The 14,252-nt window shown below is 47.3% G+C and overlaps 1 protein-coding gene across 2 annotated transcripts in view; it reads right to left on the bottom strand.

Annotated features, from left to right (window-relative positions):
* LPIN1 (lipin 1) overlaps positions 1-14,252 on the bottom strand; it is a 72,932-nt gene that overhangs the window by 20,284 nt on the left and 38,396 nt on the right. For both annotated transcript variants that reach the window (XM_061154827.1, XM_061154826.1), the window contains 6 exons: positions 13,703-13,796; positions 12,847-13,037; positions 11,769-11,862; positions 10,971-11,040; positions 7,344-7,436; positions 4,009-4,088 (listed from right to left, as the gene is read on the bottom strand). In XM_061154827.1, coding sequence (XP_061010810.1) covers positions 4,009-4,088; positions 7,344-7,436; positions 10,971-11,040; positions 11,769-11,862; positions 12,847-13,037; positions 13,703-13,796 — 622 coding nt within the window. The remainder of the gene's footprint in view (positions 1-4,008; positions 4,089-7,343; positions 7,437-10,970; positions 11,041-11,768; positions 11,863-12,846; positions 13,038-13,702; positions 13,797-14,252) is intronic.

Here is a 14,252-nt window from a genome sequence, read left to right as displayed (position 1 = left end):
ACATGCAGACAAATCAAAGTCTGTGACATCGAGGACAGGTTCCAGGTAGAGTGGAGAACTGGGACGCCCAGGTTTGAAGCCTAGGAACTTCAGGCTGTGTTCTCCTGCTCAGACTATTTTCTCTCTGGCTTGATTTCCTCATCTTAAAGCAAAGGGAAGCAAACAGCATCCCACACAGCAAGAGATCCCAGGAGCCAGCAGATAACAGACAGACATGCATCCCAGGAAAAACCTCACAGTCACAGAATTCCTCCCTGGGCCTCAGTGGCTTGTCTGAAATGACACAAAAGCCCCTCGCCATCCCAACCCTTGCCAATCCTAAGAGCAACGCTGACCTTTCTGAACCAACAACCTAGAGGTTTCAGACAGACAGGTACACATGGTCCTGGAGCCAAAGCAGCCTGACCAGAGCCGGGGTGGGAACCTAGGGACAGGCAGCTGCAGGCCCCTTGGTGAGTCGGGAAGTGTTTATGTTCCACACAGACAGTTTGGAGGGAAATGAGATCCTGAGATCCAAACGTGAACCGAAGCTCGCAGTGACTACAGACTGACGTTGAGTCGCTGCTGGCGAAGTGCAAGACAGGCGGGTGAGCTCTCAGCTCCATCTGCCGCTTTAAGACAAAACCCCAAACCCCTCAGTCGGTGCAGCAAGCCTCGTTTGAGGGAGCATAGGAAGGAAAACAGAGAGACAGAAACTGAGACAGGAGCCGTACTTCTGAGCTGGCAGGGCCGGCTGGAGGCGAGGACGCGTCAACCTTGGACCTGGCCGCCCCCACCCCCTACTCCTGCAATGGTCCTTAATGTCACTGGCTTTGCAGCGTCTGCGAGAAGCGACAGGACAAAAAAACAAAAGGGCTCATCTCACTCAAGTATCCGTGTTCAGCCGAGGAGCTGTGAACAACACTGAAGTTCGCGCTTGTCAGTGTACAGTTTCCGATGGTATTTTAATGACTTGCATGGTGACAAGCTGTTTGCTCAATTATGAGACTTCAAGGACTGTTCTGTCAATCACAAGTCTGTCAATTAGGAGAGCACTCCAACACTTTTTTCCCCAGGCAATTGCATGAATCTAATTAGCAGATGAGGATGCCAGTAAAAATGAAAAGATGCATATGGCTCAGGAGAACTTCATAGGAAGGCTTTTCAAAATCTCAAATCCTTTTCGCCAAGAGTCAGTTCTTCATTTCTCAGGTTTTGTAAAGAAGCGTACGTAGCACGACTAACTCAGAGTGGTCAATAGTCTATTTCTATTTAACTGGGCAAAGCATTTGTGTCAACACTTGAATAGGATCGTATCAGTTCAGTTCAGTCACTCAGTCGTGTCAGACTCTTTGCAACCCCATGAACTGCAGCACACCAGGCTTCCCTGTCCATCGCCAACTCCCAGAGCTTGCTCAAACTCATGTCCATCAAGTCAGTGATGCCATCCAACCATCTATCTCATCCTCTGTTGTCCTTCTCCTCCCACTTTCAATTCTTCCCAGCATCAGGGTCTTTTCAAATGAGTCAGTTCTTTGCATCAGGTGGCCAAAGTAGATTGTATCAGATGCTAAGAAAATCCGCAATGCTTTAGACAAACTGTCAGTCGATCTTCCAACTGGGGAAGAGCAGCAGAAGCGACTTGCTACTCGGCCTACCCCACGCCCTCCGGGAGTCACCACACTGCTGCTGGAAGAATACAGACCCTATTCCAGCCACTGTTGTGTTCTGTCCCTCCCTTTAAATCTCTCTGAGCCCCTGGCCTGCTGTTCCCAGGTCTCAGACTGGCTGGCATATCACAGGCTGGACTTGGCTGACATCCTGCGTTTGGCCCACACTACGCAGTATAATTTCAAAACCCTTGCAACTGCACGGTTAGGACAAGCCTGCGTCCTACAGAGCCACCCTCCTGACACAGGCACAGCCCACGTGGCCTTGCTGGGTCTTACGCTCTGGACCTCCTTTCCCAGGAAGCTATGAGCTCAGATCTGATAAGCCAACTTTTGTGGGGTGTGTTAGTCTTCTGCCCATTTCCAAGATGATGGAAGAAACACCGAGGGGCTGAGGATTTGCCAAAGATAAGAGAGAAAGTCCCAGCTCGCGCTGCCTCTTATGCTTGGAAATTACTGTGGGACAGAGAGGTTCTCAAAATGTTCCCTGCATTTCTAGTGCAGCAGTTTTAACGGCTGGGTTAAACTGCTTGGGACAGAAGGGTGGCATCTCTGCTCCTATCTCCTTGCCTGGGCTGCTCTTGGCACGGACACCATGCTTGTTCCTTAACTCAGATTCAAAAAGGAGTTTGCCCAAAGCCAGGACTCCAAGCCAGATCTGCTTGACTCCAAAGCCTGCTGTGCACAGCCTGCTGCTTCAAACAACTACTTACCGAAAACCCACTGACTTCCTTCCTGGTTACCGCCTTACCTGCTCAGGACTGTGCACTCTTAGCCCGAGCTCCATCTTGAACACACCTGCCCTCTCCCTTCCAAACTCACTCAAGGTACACTCAAGTTCCAGGTCGGGGGACTTCCCTGGTGGTCCAGTGGCTAAGACTCCATGCTCCCAACGCAGGAGCCCAGTGTTTAATCCCTGATCAGGGAACTAGATCCCACATGCCACAACTAAGAGTTCGCATGGTACAATTTAAAAAAAAGATCCTGCATGCCATAAATGAAGACCAAAATTCAACATGCTGCAACCAAGACTCAGTGCAGCCAAAGAAATAAATAAAATATATTTGTAAAAAATTCCGGGTCAGGACGGTATCCAGATAATCATGCTGGAAAGCCCCTCCCCAGAGAATGAGCCAGAGACAGAGGGTAAAGAACAGAAAAGCAACACACAAGCAGGTCAACCCTTCTCCCTTCTCCAGGGCAGACCTACACGGGGGCAGGTGGGAAGGAGCTGTGCCGGGCACCATCGGGAGGAACAGAAAGGGTGTCCTCCAAAAACAAAAACAGCCCAGCTGAGAGCCAACCCCGCCATGCAGTTTTATCCGGTCCTACACACTCTTCTCACACGGAGGACAATAAAGAAATCAGACTGTCTCCTTCGTGACACCTACATGCGTTTCTAGTTCCAACAATGAATTCTAGAAATGACATCGTTTCAGATACAGAGCTGTGGCCAGGAAGCTAAGGACTGGACGGCTAAGCCCACCTTCCCTAGGAAACAATAGATTGGGAAAATCTCATTGGCTCACTAACAGTACACTTAAGGTATGCCTACTCTGCGTCAGGCACTGGCTTGGCCTCCAAGGTATGAAAGGATGGAGGTAGGCAGCTTGCCTTCAATGAATATGTCAGAATTTTCTGCCTGTAAGTAAGAAATGCAATCCTGGTTCTCTTAAGCACAGGAATACTATAAGGGCGAGGTCATCTGTAAAGTTGTTATAATATATCAGATCACTCAATGTTGATATAATAACACCATCAAATTAGTGGCTGATGGCACTGCCCTCAGAGGAGTTACCCTCAAATCCCATAGCATCAAAACAAAAACACATAACAAGCAGGTTACCCTGAAGATAAAACCCTACTAATGTGGATAAGTTATCAAATTCTAATGTCTTTCTAGGACAAGTTAATATGAATCTCTATCAATACTTAACATAATAAGTCCTGGTAAGTGATTAAATCATAGAGAAAGGCAAGTTCCTGCAAAAGGAGCACTTGTTTTCACATCATCCCCATATCACCCATATCATTATTTATCACCACAACCCCTGTTATTACCTTCTGCAGACAGAGCTATCACGTTCCCAGACCATGAGGAATGCTCTTGTGACATTATCTCATTTACTTTGGAAAGTCAGTATCTATGGGGTGCTTCCATTTGATTCATGAGAAGATCAATTTCAGTAAATTACTCCAGGTCATTGAGTAAATGACAGAGCACCAGGCCTGTAACCAAGATCGGTCCGGATTCAAGGCCCAAGCTAATTCCGAGAACCCTATCAGCGTCTGAGTGGCGTGTGCCTTGACTTTGGACACAGACAGGGGCTACAACACCCCAAGATGACTGGCACTGTACCTGGTGGCCATGCCCAGCTGTGACGGCTGCTCCCCAGTACTGTGGCTCTTTCCCGCCAGGCACTGCTCTGGCTTACTTTCCTGGAGAAGAAGACGACAAAGAATCATGGACACAGCAAAGGGAAACCACCTGAGTGACGCAGGTATTCCCTGAAGGGCTCCCTGAAGTCCAGGGCAGGGCCCCAATGCCTTCCCCAATAGCACACCCCACCCCCAGGGATGGCAGGTTCTAGTTATTCCTTTGCTTAGCCGTCGTCTACAATTGAGCTGAGAAACATTTTTGACAAAAATAAGTCTGTTTTCCATAAGTGTTTGTGGCACCAAACCAAGGCTCCATAATCATAGGCAGCTTATGCAAATGCTTTATCAAGGGCTGCTTGGATACGCGGGGGCTTTCAAAATATTTTCTTCTAATTGCTGATAGAAATGCCTGAAAATATTTTCACACCATATTTCGCTTGAGAAAAACATGGACGCATTCTCTTTCTCAATCCCGCATGCTCTTAATAGAAGATGCTCCCTTAATGTACTGCCAGAGCTTTGGAATATTGAGAGCTCTGGGCCGGTCCTGCTTCTCTGGCTTAAAAAGCTCAGGCAAGTCATGGAATGTTTCCGTTTCCTTTTCCCACCAGCAAGGCAAGGGTGATGACCTGCAGCTCCTAACAGTGTTGGGAGGACCACAGAGATGCTACACATAAACCCAGAGCCTGGTCTCCAGCAGGCAGGGGAGGCGGAAGACATCCACCTGCCAGCAGACATCGCAGAAAGTCATCACAGGCCAGACGGACGTGTCAAGAGACAAAGGCTTTACAATCACATCTCCTTATCTATGGTCATTCAGTCTGGAGGGAGGTTAATGCATTTAATGTTGATAAAGAAAACGAGTGATAGAAACAATATAGCAGGGTGACTAGCTTAACATATGATGGGTCCAAGCCATTTTCAAAAATTCTTTTGCTTTTTATAAGCATGCAGATAAATGATGTGAAAAGAGGCCCAGTGATGTTTAATCTATCTATTGAGGCAGGGAACTTAGCCACCGCTATTAACAATTCTTTATTAGACTTGTTCAAAAATACATGTCTATCTAAAATGTGTTTCATGTTTTTAAGAGATATTTCATAACTCTTCCTCATTTCATGCTGGCATTCCCCTCAATTCCAACTAATGAGACTCTAGATACTCTGCAAAAAAAAAAAAAAAAAACAGGTCCTTAAAATAGTCTTTTGTCTAAATTCCAGAACGTTCTGTTCTCTAGTAAAGGAATCAGAAAGGCCTCTTCCACTTTAAGTCTCGTAAAGCAAAGTGAATGCTAGCTATAATGTGTTTATACCCTCTTGGAGGAAATGAGATGGTCAGAAAAGCTCAGGGATGCTAACAGAAAACGCCCCAAAACAGTGTTATCTTGGTAAAAACACTTCCAACAGACTCTTTCCCTTTGAACTAATGAAATAAACAAACTGAGCATCTGAGCTTTTTTTTTCACTCTTGTAATAACCAACTCAGCTACTGTCCTCGAGGTTTTTTCACACTATATTCCAAGTGTGATCAGCATTCCCTCTAATATCTGCCGAAACCCTGCTCTGGGTCCAGTCTGGGTCCTAGGGAGACCACAAGGATCAAAGCCATACGTGGTCTCTGTTTTCATGGAGTTTAGGGTCTGGAGGGGAAGGGAGGGTTAATCAAACAGTCACACTCATCAGTGTATAATTATAAATGCTGGCAACATTTGTGAAGGAAAAGTTCAGAGGCAGGGCCATGAGGGCAGAGAACAGCAGACCAGATCAACCTGCCAAGAAAGGGCCATTTAAGATGCTAGGTAACTAAGTGAAAGGGATGAGAGGGGTCCTAAGGATACCAGGCAGAGAAAATAACACATGCAAGGGTCCTGGGGTAGAAGTGACACCACAGCAGAGAGGTCAGGGGGAGATGGCAGAAGATGAGACTCTACAGGGAATCAGGGGCCAGGATACACAGGGCCTGTGGACCATGTTAAGGATTTTGGTCTTTAAGAATCTGGGAATCCACTAAAAGCTTTCAAGAAGGGAGTAATATAAATTGGACTATTACCCTAAACAAACCAAGGCAACTCAGAGAATGAGGAAGAAGAGAAGGCAGGAGTGGATACAACTGGACCATCTGCAAGTAATCCTAGGAAAAAGATGGCAGCCTAGATTTTTGGGGGTGAAGATGGCGAGAAATGGAAAATTGGAGCAACATACTGGATGGTAAACTGAAAGGAGGGGTGAGGAAAAAGGAAGTATTAGCTTATTGATGGACAGTGGTATCATTTTCTGAATATGGTCCAGCAAAGGAAGAACTCTCGAGAAAACCATCAGTTTGATTTTAGAAATGATGAGTTTGAAGAGCTGAACCATCCACGTGGAGACATCTATCTAGCTGGGAATTTGATAAATGAATGTGAATTATAAAATATCTTCTTGGTTAATAAAAATGGAGTCGTCGTACAGGCGTGGGTGAAGTTGCCTGGGAAATAACAGGCAGACTTTGAAGAAGAGAGGTTCCTAAGACAACCCTGTAACAGTAGTAGTATTAGTCACTCAGTTGTGTCTGACTCTTTGGGACCCCATGGACTGTAGCCCGCCAGGCTCCTCTGTCCATGGAATTCTCCAGGCAAGAGTACTGGAGTGGGCTGCCATGCCCTCCTCCAGGGGATCTTCCCCACCCAGGGATTGAACCCGGGTCTCTCGCACTGCAGGCAGATTCATTACTGTCTGAGCCACCACCAGGGAAGCCTGAGGACCCACTTATACAGCGGCTGAGCCAGAGGACAAACAGCCCCTGGGGCAGGGGGTGGGGGGGAGGCAGGTGGACACAGTGACATGGAAGCCAAGAAAGAAAGCGCTTCCAGAAATAGACTGAGAGGCTGGTAAAGGTCTGAAAAAAGTATAAGCATTTATAGAAACGGAAACCAAAGTCATGTATATTTTAGACATGCTACTGACATGAAATGACTAACAGGAATCAGTCTACACTATAAGTCTGCCTTGCTAAAACCGTTCTCATGAGCAACAGGAAAATATTTTACTTAAACATTAAAAAAAAAAAACAACAGGTTAAATCTCTTTTTTCTATAGATGAAGAAACGTTCCAGAGCGGGAGTGACCTGACCACACTCTCCAAGCTGAGAGGTAACAGAGCCAGGTGAGGCCATCTCTGCCCACCCGTCCAGGTCCTTCCCCACCTCCCCTTGTTCTGTGCTGCCTTCACCTGCGTGGTGGCAGAGCTGGCTCCTGGCTCAGTGTGACGGCTTTGCGCACTGACACACGAGCCCTTGCTGAGCCAGGCAGAAACACTTGTGTTTTCCAGGCTTACCTCTTTGATTGTGGTGTTTCTTCCCCTCCATGAAAACCACCATCTTCCTCCCTTTCTGGGCATCTTATCCCTCATGATAGACTCCACCGTGGCCTGTTTTAAATGGATGGTAACATAAATAATGGAACCAAAAAAAGATCAACTTAGCACATTCAAACCAAAAAACACGCACATGCAAATTAAAGATTAAAAAAAAAAGAAAGAAAAAAAACAGAAAAATCAGAGAAAACACGACATACTATTTGTGGATTAAAAATTTTCGAGAAGCAAAACCTAATGGCATCCAAAATTACATTAAGGTAACTTAAGCATGAAGACTTAAGAAGATGTTAAAGGAATAAACAAACAACAAATAAAATACAACACAACAACAACAGAAAAAGAAAGCATTGAAAATCATTAGTGATTAGTCAGACAGCAAGTTTTCAAATTAAAGTGGTTTACTGATTAAGATACTGTTATTCTCAATAAGATGATTATAAAATGAAAAATGAAATGATTAATATGAGGTACAAGGTAAACAGTTTTAAACAAAAAGTAAAATGCATGGAATCTTTTTAGTAGATGTAAATTTCCAAATTTGGGCAAACTGAATATTCATAGATGCATTTGACTTAAAAGCTCAAGTATTAAAAAGAAAATCCATACTCTTGTCCTAAATAAATGCAAATTGAATAGAAGATTAAATATTAATTAGTAATATTCTTTGTAAATCAGTTGTACTTCAATAAATATTTTAAAAATAATAATAATTTTCTAAATATTTTAAAGAACAAAACAGTCATCTTGAGGCTAATTCAAGTGCCAAAGTAAATATTATCTAATTTCCCTTCTTTGGTTTATAGAACTCTCAGGCACTAATGCCTCAGCTAGTAATGAGAGAATTGTCTTTCAACCAAACAAGTTGCAGGTAAGTGGAAAGATAAATAATTCACATATTTAGCCTGAAGTGTGCTTCTTTTTATCATTTAAGAATCCCTACCTGACACAAAAGAAAACTTGAATACACTGAACAAGCCAATCATGCCCACCGATTCATGAACAGGACAATTCATAAAGATGTCAATTACCCTACTCCTCTTGTTTCATCCATATATTAAACAAAACTCCAATTAGGAAAAAAAACAGGATTATTTTCAAACCTAGACAAACTGGTTGTAAAGTTCATTTACAAAACAAACAGAAATGGCCAAGAAAACTGAAAAAAGTAGGCATAAGCCTGGCATGTGTGTGTGCTATGCCGCTTCAGAATACTGGAGTGGGTTGCCATGCCCTCCTCCAGGAGATCTTCCCAAACCAGGGATTGAACCCATGTCTCTTATATTTCCTGCACTGGCAGGTGGGTTCCTTACCACTAGTGCCACCTGGGAAGCTCAGGCATAAGCCTTACTAGATATTAAAATATATTTAAAACTTAGAGTAATTAAAAGAATGCAGTCTTGGGACATAACATTATCAGAAGAGAAAGTCCAGAAATAAACCTAAATTCACAGGAAATGTAATATAAGATAAAGTTGTAATTGCATATCAATGGGTAGAGAGTTATATAATGAAAGGTATGGAGATAATTAGGGAGCCAACCACGACCCTCTCAGTTGACTCTCTGGGTGAACCACCCCTTCGTTTCTCACCATCACAGCCAAAACTCTGCTCAAGAATCAGACTGCACTATGTTCCATGAAGGCAGGCTCAATTTTGGGGGAGAAACTTAAGATTGTTCTGCACCATTCATGGGCATTCCATTGTGTTGCCAACAACTGGCTTAGAGGTGATCATGTGACCAAATTGTGGCCAATTAAATGTGAGAAGCCTGTCTCCATCCTTCCTATTTTGGACACTTGTATGAGGAGCTGTTGGATAAAACAGTCATCTTGGGATCATAAAGGGGAAGCCAGGAAAATCAGAGAAGCTCATCCAGCTTCATCCAGCCTGAAACTACCAACCTCTAAGATTCTTATTATGTCAAGTAATAAAGTCCTGTTATTCCAGTCACTTGTAGTCATTCTGTTTCCTGAAACCAAAGCATCCTGATTCAATAACCAGATGGAAAAAAAAAAAACTGATTTCATTACTGATACCTCAACTCATGACTTTCAAAATAAAATCAAGATGGATCAAAGATTTAAGAAAGTGCTGGAAGAAAAGGCAGAGCATATTTTCATAAGTTTTAGAAATGGGAAGCAGGGCCATTCCAAGTGTGACACAAAACCTAGCAGCCTCAAAAGATAAGATTGATGAAGTCTCTGCATAAGAATAATTTCTATTACTAAGCAAACACCAAAAACAGAGTCCATAAAATTACTGACAACCTGTACAATATTTAGGCTGCCTACCACAAAGACTAATTTCTTTAAGTTCAGGAGTCATGTGTATTTCTTTTTCTGTGAACTATATAGCCTTTATCAGTAAATTTCTATTGCACTGGTCTTTCTTCTTACTGATTTGTAAGAACTGAGACATGTAAGATAAAAACTTGTTCTGGGCCACACTGTACAGAACCTGCCAAGGACAAAATAGAACCCACTCTGAAGCATAAGCCTTCAGCTCAGTCCACAAAGAATACTCACAGATAAAGCTCCATGAAAGATGCAGTCACAACCCCAAAGCGTGTGCACACGCACACACAGCCACAAAGGAGAGAATGTGAGCTAAACGAAGTCAAAATAGACCTGCACGACCTTCAGGTATGAGAACTACCTGACAGGCCACAACATCCAGAGCAGCACAAGGCCTTTGCTAAGCATGTGGAGGATGCAAGTGTGAGATGTGGGCTCTGCAGCTGAAAGAACGGAGCATCTGGAACAAAGACCCAGTGCAGGAAAGCGATCGATTCCAGGAGAGGCCTAGGGAACCGGCAGGCGGAGGACACGGGCATGGTGGGCTGCTGCAGGACATCTGCCCGTCACCCTGGCTCTTTCCTGCAGCTGCTCACCTGTTCTCAGGTGCAGTCAGGAGCTGCCCAGGACCTGCACTTGCTCCTTCTTGGCCAATCGGCCCCTAGCCTGCTTCCTGGCTGAGCCAGGCCTGACGTGAGTGCGGGCACCTGGCGTCTGGTATCGTACTGCCCTGCTCCCCTCCTTCATCCTTCTCCCCTCATCACCCTTGGGCTCAGCATCCACCTGCTTTGCCCCCCTCTGTGTCCCTGGCATGGCAGATCCGGGGACAGGAATCCTGGAGAGGCAGGACTCAGTCTGGCGCTGCCTCCACTGGGAGCTTTTGCTTTGATGAGAGAAGGGAGAAGGACATTCAAAGTGCAAGGGAGACCCCTGCAGTTTACACCCGTGAACTTCCAACCAGCACAGTGTAATTAACCTCATGGTTTCTAAAGAAAATGAAAGAAAGTGAAGCTGCTCAGTTGTGTCTGACTCTTTTTTACCCCATGGACTGTGGCCTACCAGGCTCCTCCATTCATGGGATTTTCCAGGCAAGAGTACTGGAGTGGGTTGCCATTTCCTTCTCCAGGCGATCTTCCCGACCCAGGGATCGAACCCAGGTCTCCTGCAATGTAGACAGATGCTTTATCGTCTGAGCCACCAGGGAAGTGTAAAATAAAAGCTAAATTCCAATCCCCCAGATTCAGCGAGCCATCATTTTCATGTCCCTTTTCTTTCTCATGGTAAAGCTCACCTTTGGCAATGGTTTCTGGAAGGCCTGCATGGCCAGGAGCAGAGGCGCCGCTGTCGTCCAGTTATAGTACCTGACACAAAACAACAAAAAGAGGTCAGGAGACCAAGGCTCAGACTGAAACTCTAATGTCCCAAGAAGCGGTCATGTGAGGCTCTGGACATCCAAAGGGTCCTTAAAGAGCCCAGTACTGTGGCCAAGACCCCAGGTCAGCTGCCACATGCCCCACCCTTGCAGAAGTCCCTCCTCCAGCCAAGCCCCCAGCGGCCACTGTGGCAACAGGACAAATGACATGGCAGGTGACCCAGCGGCCAGCTGAGAGCAGCCCACGCCCTACTGGGCATCAAGCCACTGATGTGCTGGAGCATTTCTTGCCCACACTTCAAGGAAAAGGAAACGAGGACCCTCAGTTAACACGTAAACATCTGCGGCTTCCTCTAATGAAGAAAAGTTTGCCAACAGCCTGTAAAAACACATGCATATCCCCTGACCCCACACAACAAAGCTTTCAAGAGGGTGGTGCACGGTCTACGTGTGATAGAGGCCAGGGCTGTGACATCACACGTCCCATTGTAAAATCTGGTGCAGCTGAATGCAAGCCCCACAGGATCCAGTTACATCAATGTTCTAACCATGTAAGTGATGCAGCATTTTACCAGTAGTGAAGAGACAATAATAGATTTTTAACAAAGACTTAAGTTTATACATTTCTAAGGGTTACTGTCCAGGTCTCTATAGCTGAGAAGCTGAAGCTGAACGGGTATCACACGATGGCTGAAATGACTTTCAGGAGGAACTTACTTATTTCCGATCTTCACCACAAGATTGGGGTCATCAATGAGGGCAGGGTTGTCCGCAAACTGCTGATACGACACGGCCTGTTCCAAAAATGCGTCTGTGAAGGCAAACGGAGGGGAGGAATACAAAGAAGATTTAGCACAAACACCAGGCCTGTTTTCACTCCCTCACAAGTATCTTCTGCGAGTTTATACCATCCAGCTATGCAGACAATCCTATCAAATCTATTTGTCAAGGGGCCTTCAGTTAGTTTTGGGGGCTGTGTCTGTGCAGAAAGGAAGGGAGATGGGGGCAGTCAGAGGATGGGGGACAAATGCACCCTTAATCAGGGCACACGTGTTCACACGGGAGCAGGCATGTGGGAAAAACCATAAACACAGGCTCCTGCAGAAGCAGACTGGTGCTCAAGGTATGGTCACCCAGGTCTGAGTCACAGTCTTTGGTGTGACCTTCCACACCCACCTCCTTGCCAGTGGTCATGGGGATGGACAAAGTCACGAATGAAAGCTCAGTGACCTGCCTAAAGCAGGTGGGGACACCCTAGGGCCACGTGGTCCAGGGGTCATCAGCTGCAATGGCTGACTGCACTCTCTGGAGGTCTCGGGGCCACCTCACCATGTAAATAGCATGAGACCCTGGGAAGCTAGGGATACAAATAGGCTGGGGGCTATGATTTAACTCAGATCACCTAAGGCAACCCTGAGACACCCTTCTGACACAGTCAGGAAGGGTCCAGGGCTCTCTCAGACACCCCTCCCTCCTCTAGCGTTTCTGCACACTTGCCACACACTCTTTTCCCAGTGTTGACGTTGCCACCACCCCGGGGGCCCCACCCCGCTGCAGGACAGGCACAAGCTGTGCTCAAACACGCCTGACGGCCAGTAACCCCAGTGGCCTTGTTGTCGCCTGGGGCCACGTGTGTGTGCGCCCTGCAGAACACTGCGGTCAGCCAGCCAGCCAGCCGCCACCGAGCCGCAGTGAGTCACGTGCGCTCCTTCATGAGCCCGGGGCTTCGGGCCGGTCCGGCCGGCGGCCACCAGGGGGCGCTGCCGGCTCAAAGATGGCGGCGGCCCCGCAGTACCTTTGGTGATCTCCCGGTTGTCGCTGAGGCCCCCGCACAGGGAGATGGCGATGGACGGCAGGTCCCTCAGGCCGTCCGACGTGCTCTCCACGCCGCTGTCCACGCCAGAGCTGCCCACGGACTGAGGGGACTGGTTGGCGGAGCGGGCTCCGTTGTCGCTGGCGGGTTTCGTGAGCCCGGAAGGGTCCCCGCTGGAAGGAGAGGAGTGGGAGGGGCTGTGAGGAGGACTTCCGGAGCCTGGGGGGCAGGGGGATGTCTCACTCAGATGTCAGGTGACCCCGGCAGTTAGAGGGACAAACGATGTCATCGCAGCGGGCCCTTACTAAGGCACCGTGACAGGCACACGAGCTACATGAATGACCTTAGGAGGGAAAATAACCATTTTTAACCCCTACGTCTCCCTGCGTTTTCTCCCAAATGCCCCGGTATTGAAGAGAGAGCACGCCTTCCCAAGAGGCCACGGTCCTGTCACACCGTCTCCGGAGCCAGGCCTCCCCACAAATGATGGGAACCCCAGACAGCGGGCCCCCTCAGACCCAGGGGACTTGCCCTGGGGAGGGGCAGGACTGTGCATAGCTGATCTGGGATGAGGACCACTGACTGCTGCAACATCACCTCGGTGTACCTGGGGAGATGGCCTCGAGCCTGTGTCCCCGGCTCAAAAGCCGTCCCAGGAGGGGTGGACAGCCATGCCCTCACGTCTACACAGGGTCTGTGCTTTGACCGGTTGCTCCTCGCGGTAAAACGTGGGACTCCTGCACCCTTTTCTCACTCACTTTCTAATCAAATATAAGGAAAAAGCAGTTCCCAGGTTAACATATACAAAACTAATAGGAAGCATAAAAGGGGCTCTTACTTTTTGGGGAAATACAGGGCAGCGACTTCGGGATCCATGTCCGTGAGGTCATCTAAGTAGACGCCGTCAGCCCCCAGGTGTCGGCTTCGTTTGTCTGAAAGGGCACACGGGTCGGGTCTGAGCACCGTTCTTCGGATGCAACCTCACAGACTTCCGAGCCTCTCTCGAAAGGGCACTTGAGCACCGTGTGCAGATCTGCTCAGAAGGGCCCACTGAGTGAGTCGGGTAGCTTCAGTGGGCCTCAGCACTAGAGGGAAACCAGGGGCAAGGAAAGCAGGGTGCAGACTAACTTCATCAGCAGTGTCTAGTGCAGTCCTAGCGTGGGGGACCCCAGCATCCCTGACCTGTACAGTGGAGGGCGGCAGGGGTGGATCACTGCACCATCCCCGAGGCCTCCTTCAGGTTAGATTTTCTACAATTCATTTCTGAGAAAACACATATTCAGCAAAAAGGCATGGACTGAACAGGAGAGATGTCCTGTCTCCCCTCTGAAGAATCGTGAACTTTGCGGGGGAAGAGGCTGTGGTGGGCAGAGCCCCCAGTGCACAGG

The sequence above is a fragment of the Dama dama genome, chromosome 11 (genome assembly GCF_033118175.1).
Source record: "Dama dama isolate Ldn47 chromosome 11, ASM3311817v1, whole genome shotgun sequence".
Classification (NCBI taxonomy): Eukaryota; Metazoa; Chordata; class Mammalia; order Artiodactyla; family Cervidae; genus Dama; species Dama dama.
Note: the sequence above shows the minus strand (reverse complement) of the source record. Positions and strands in the feature narration are given on the sequence as shown.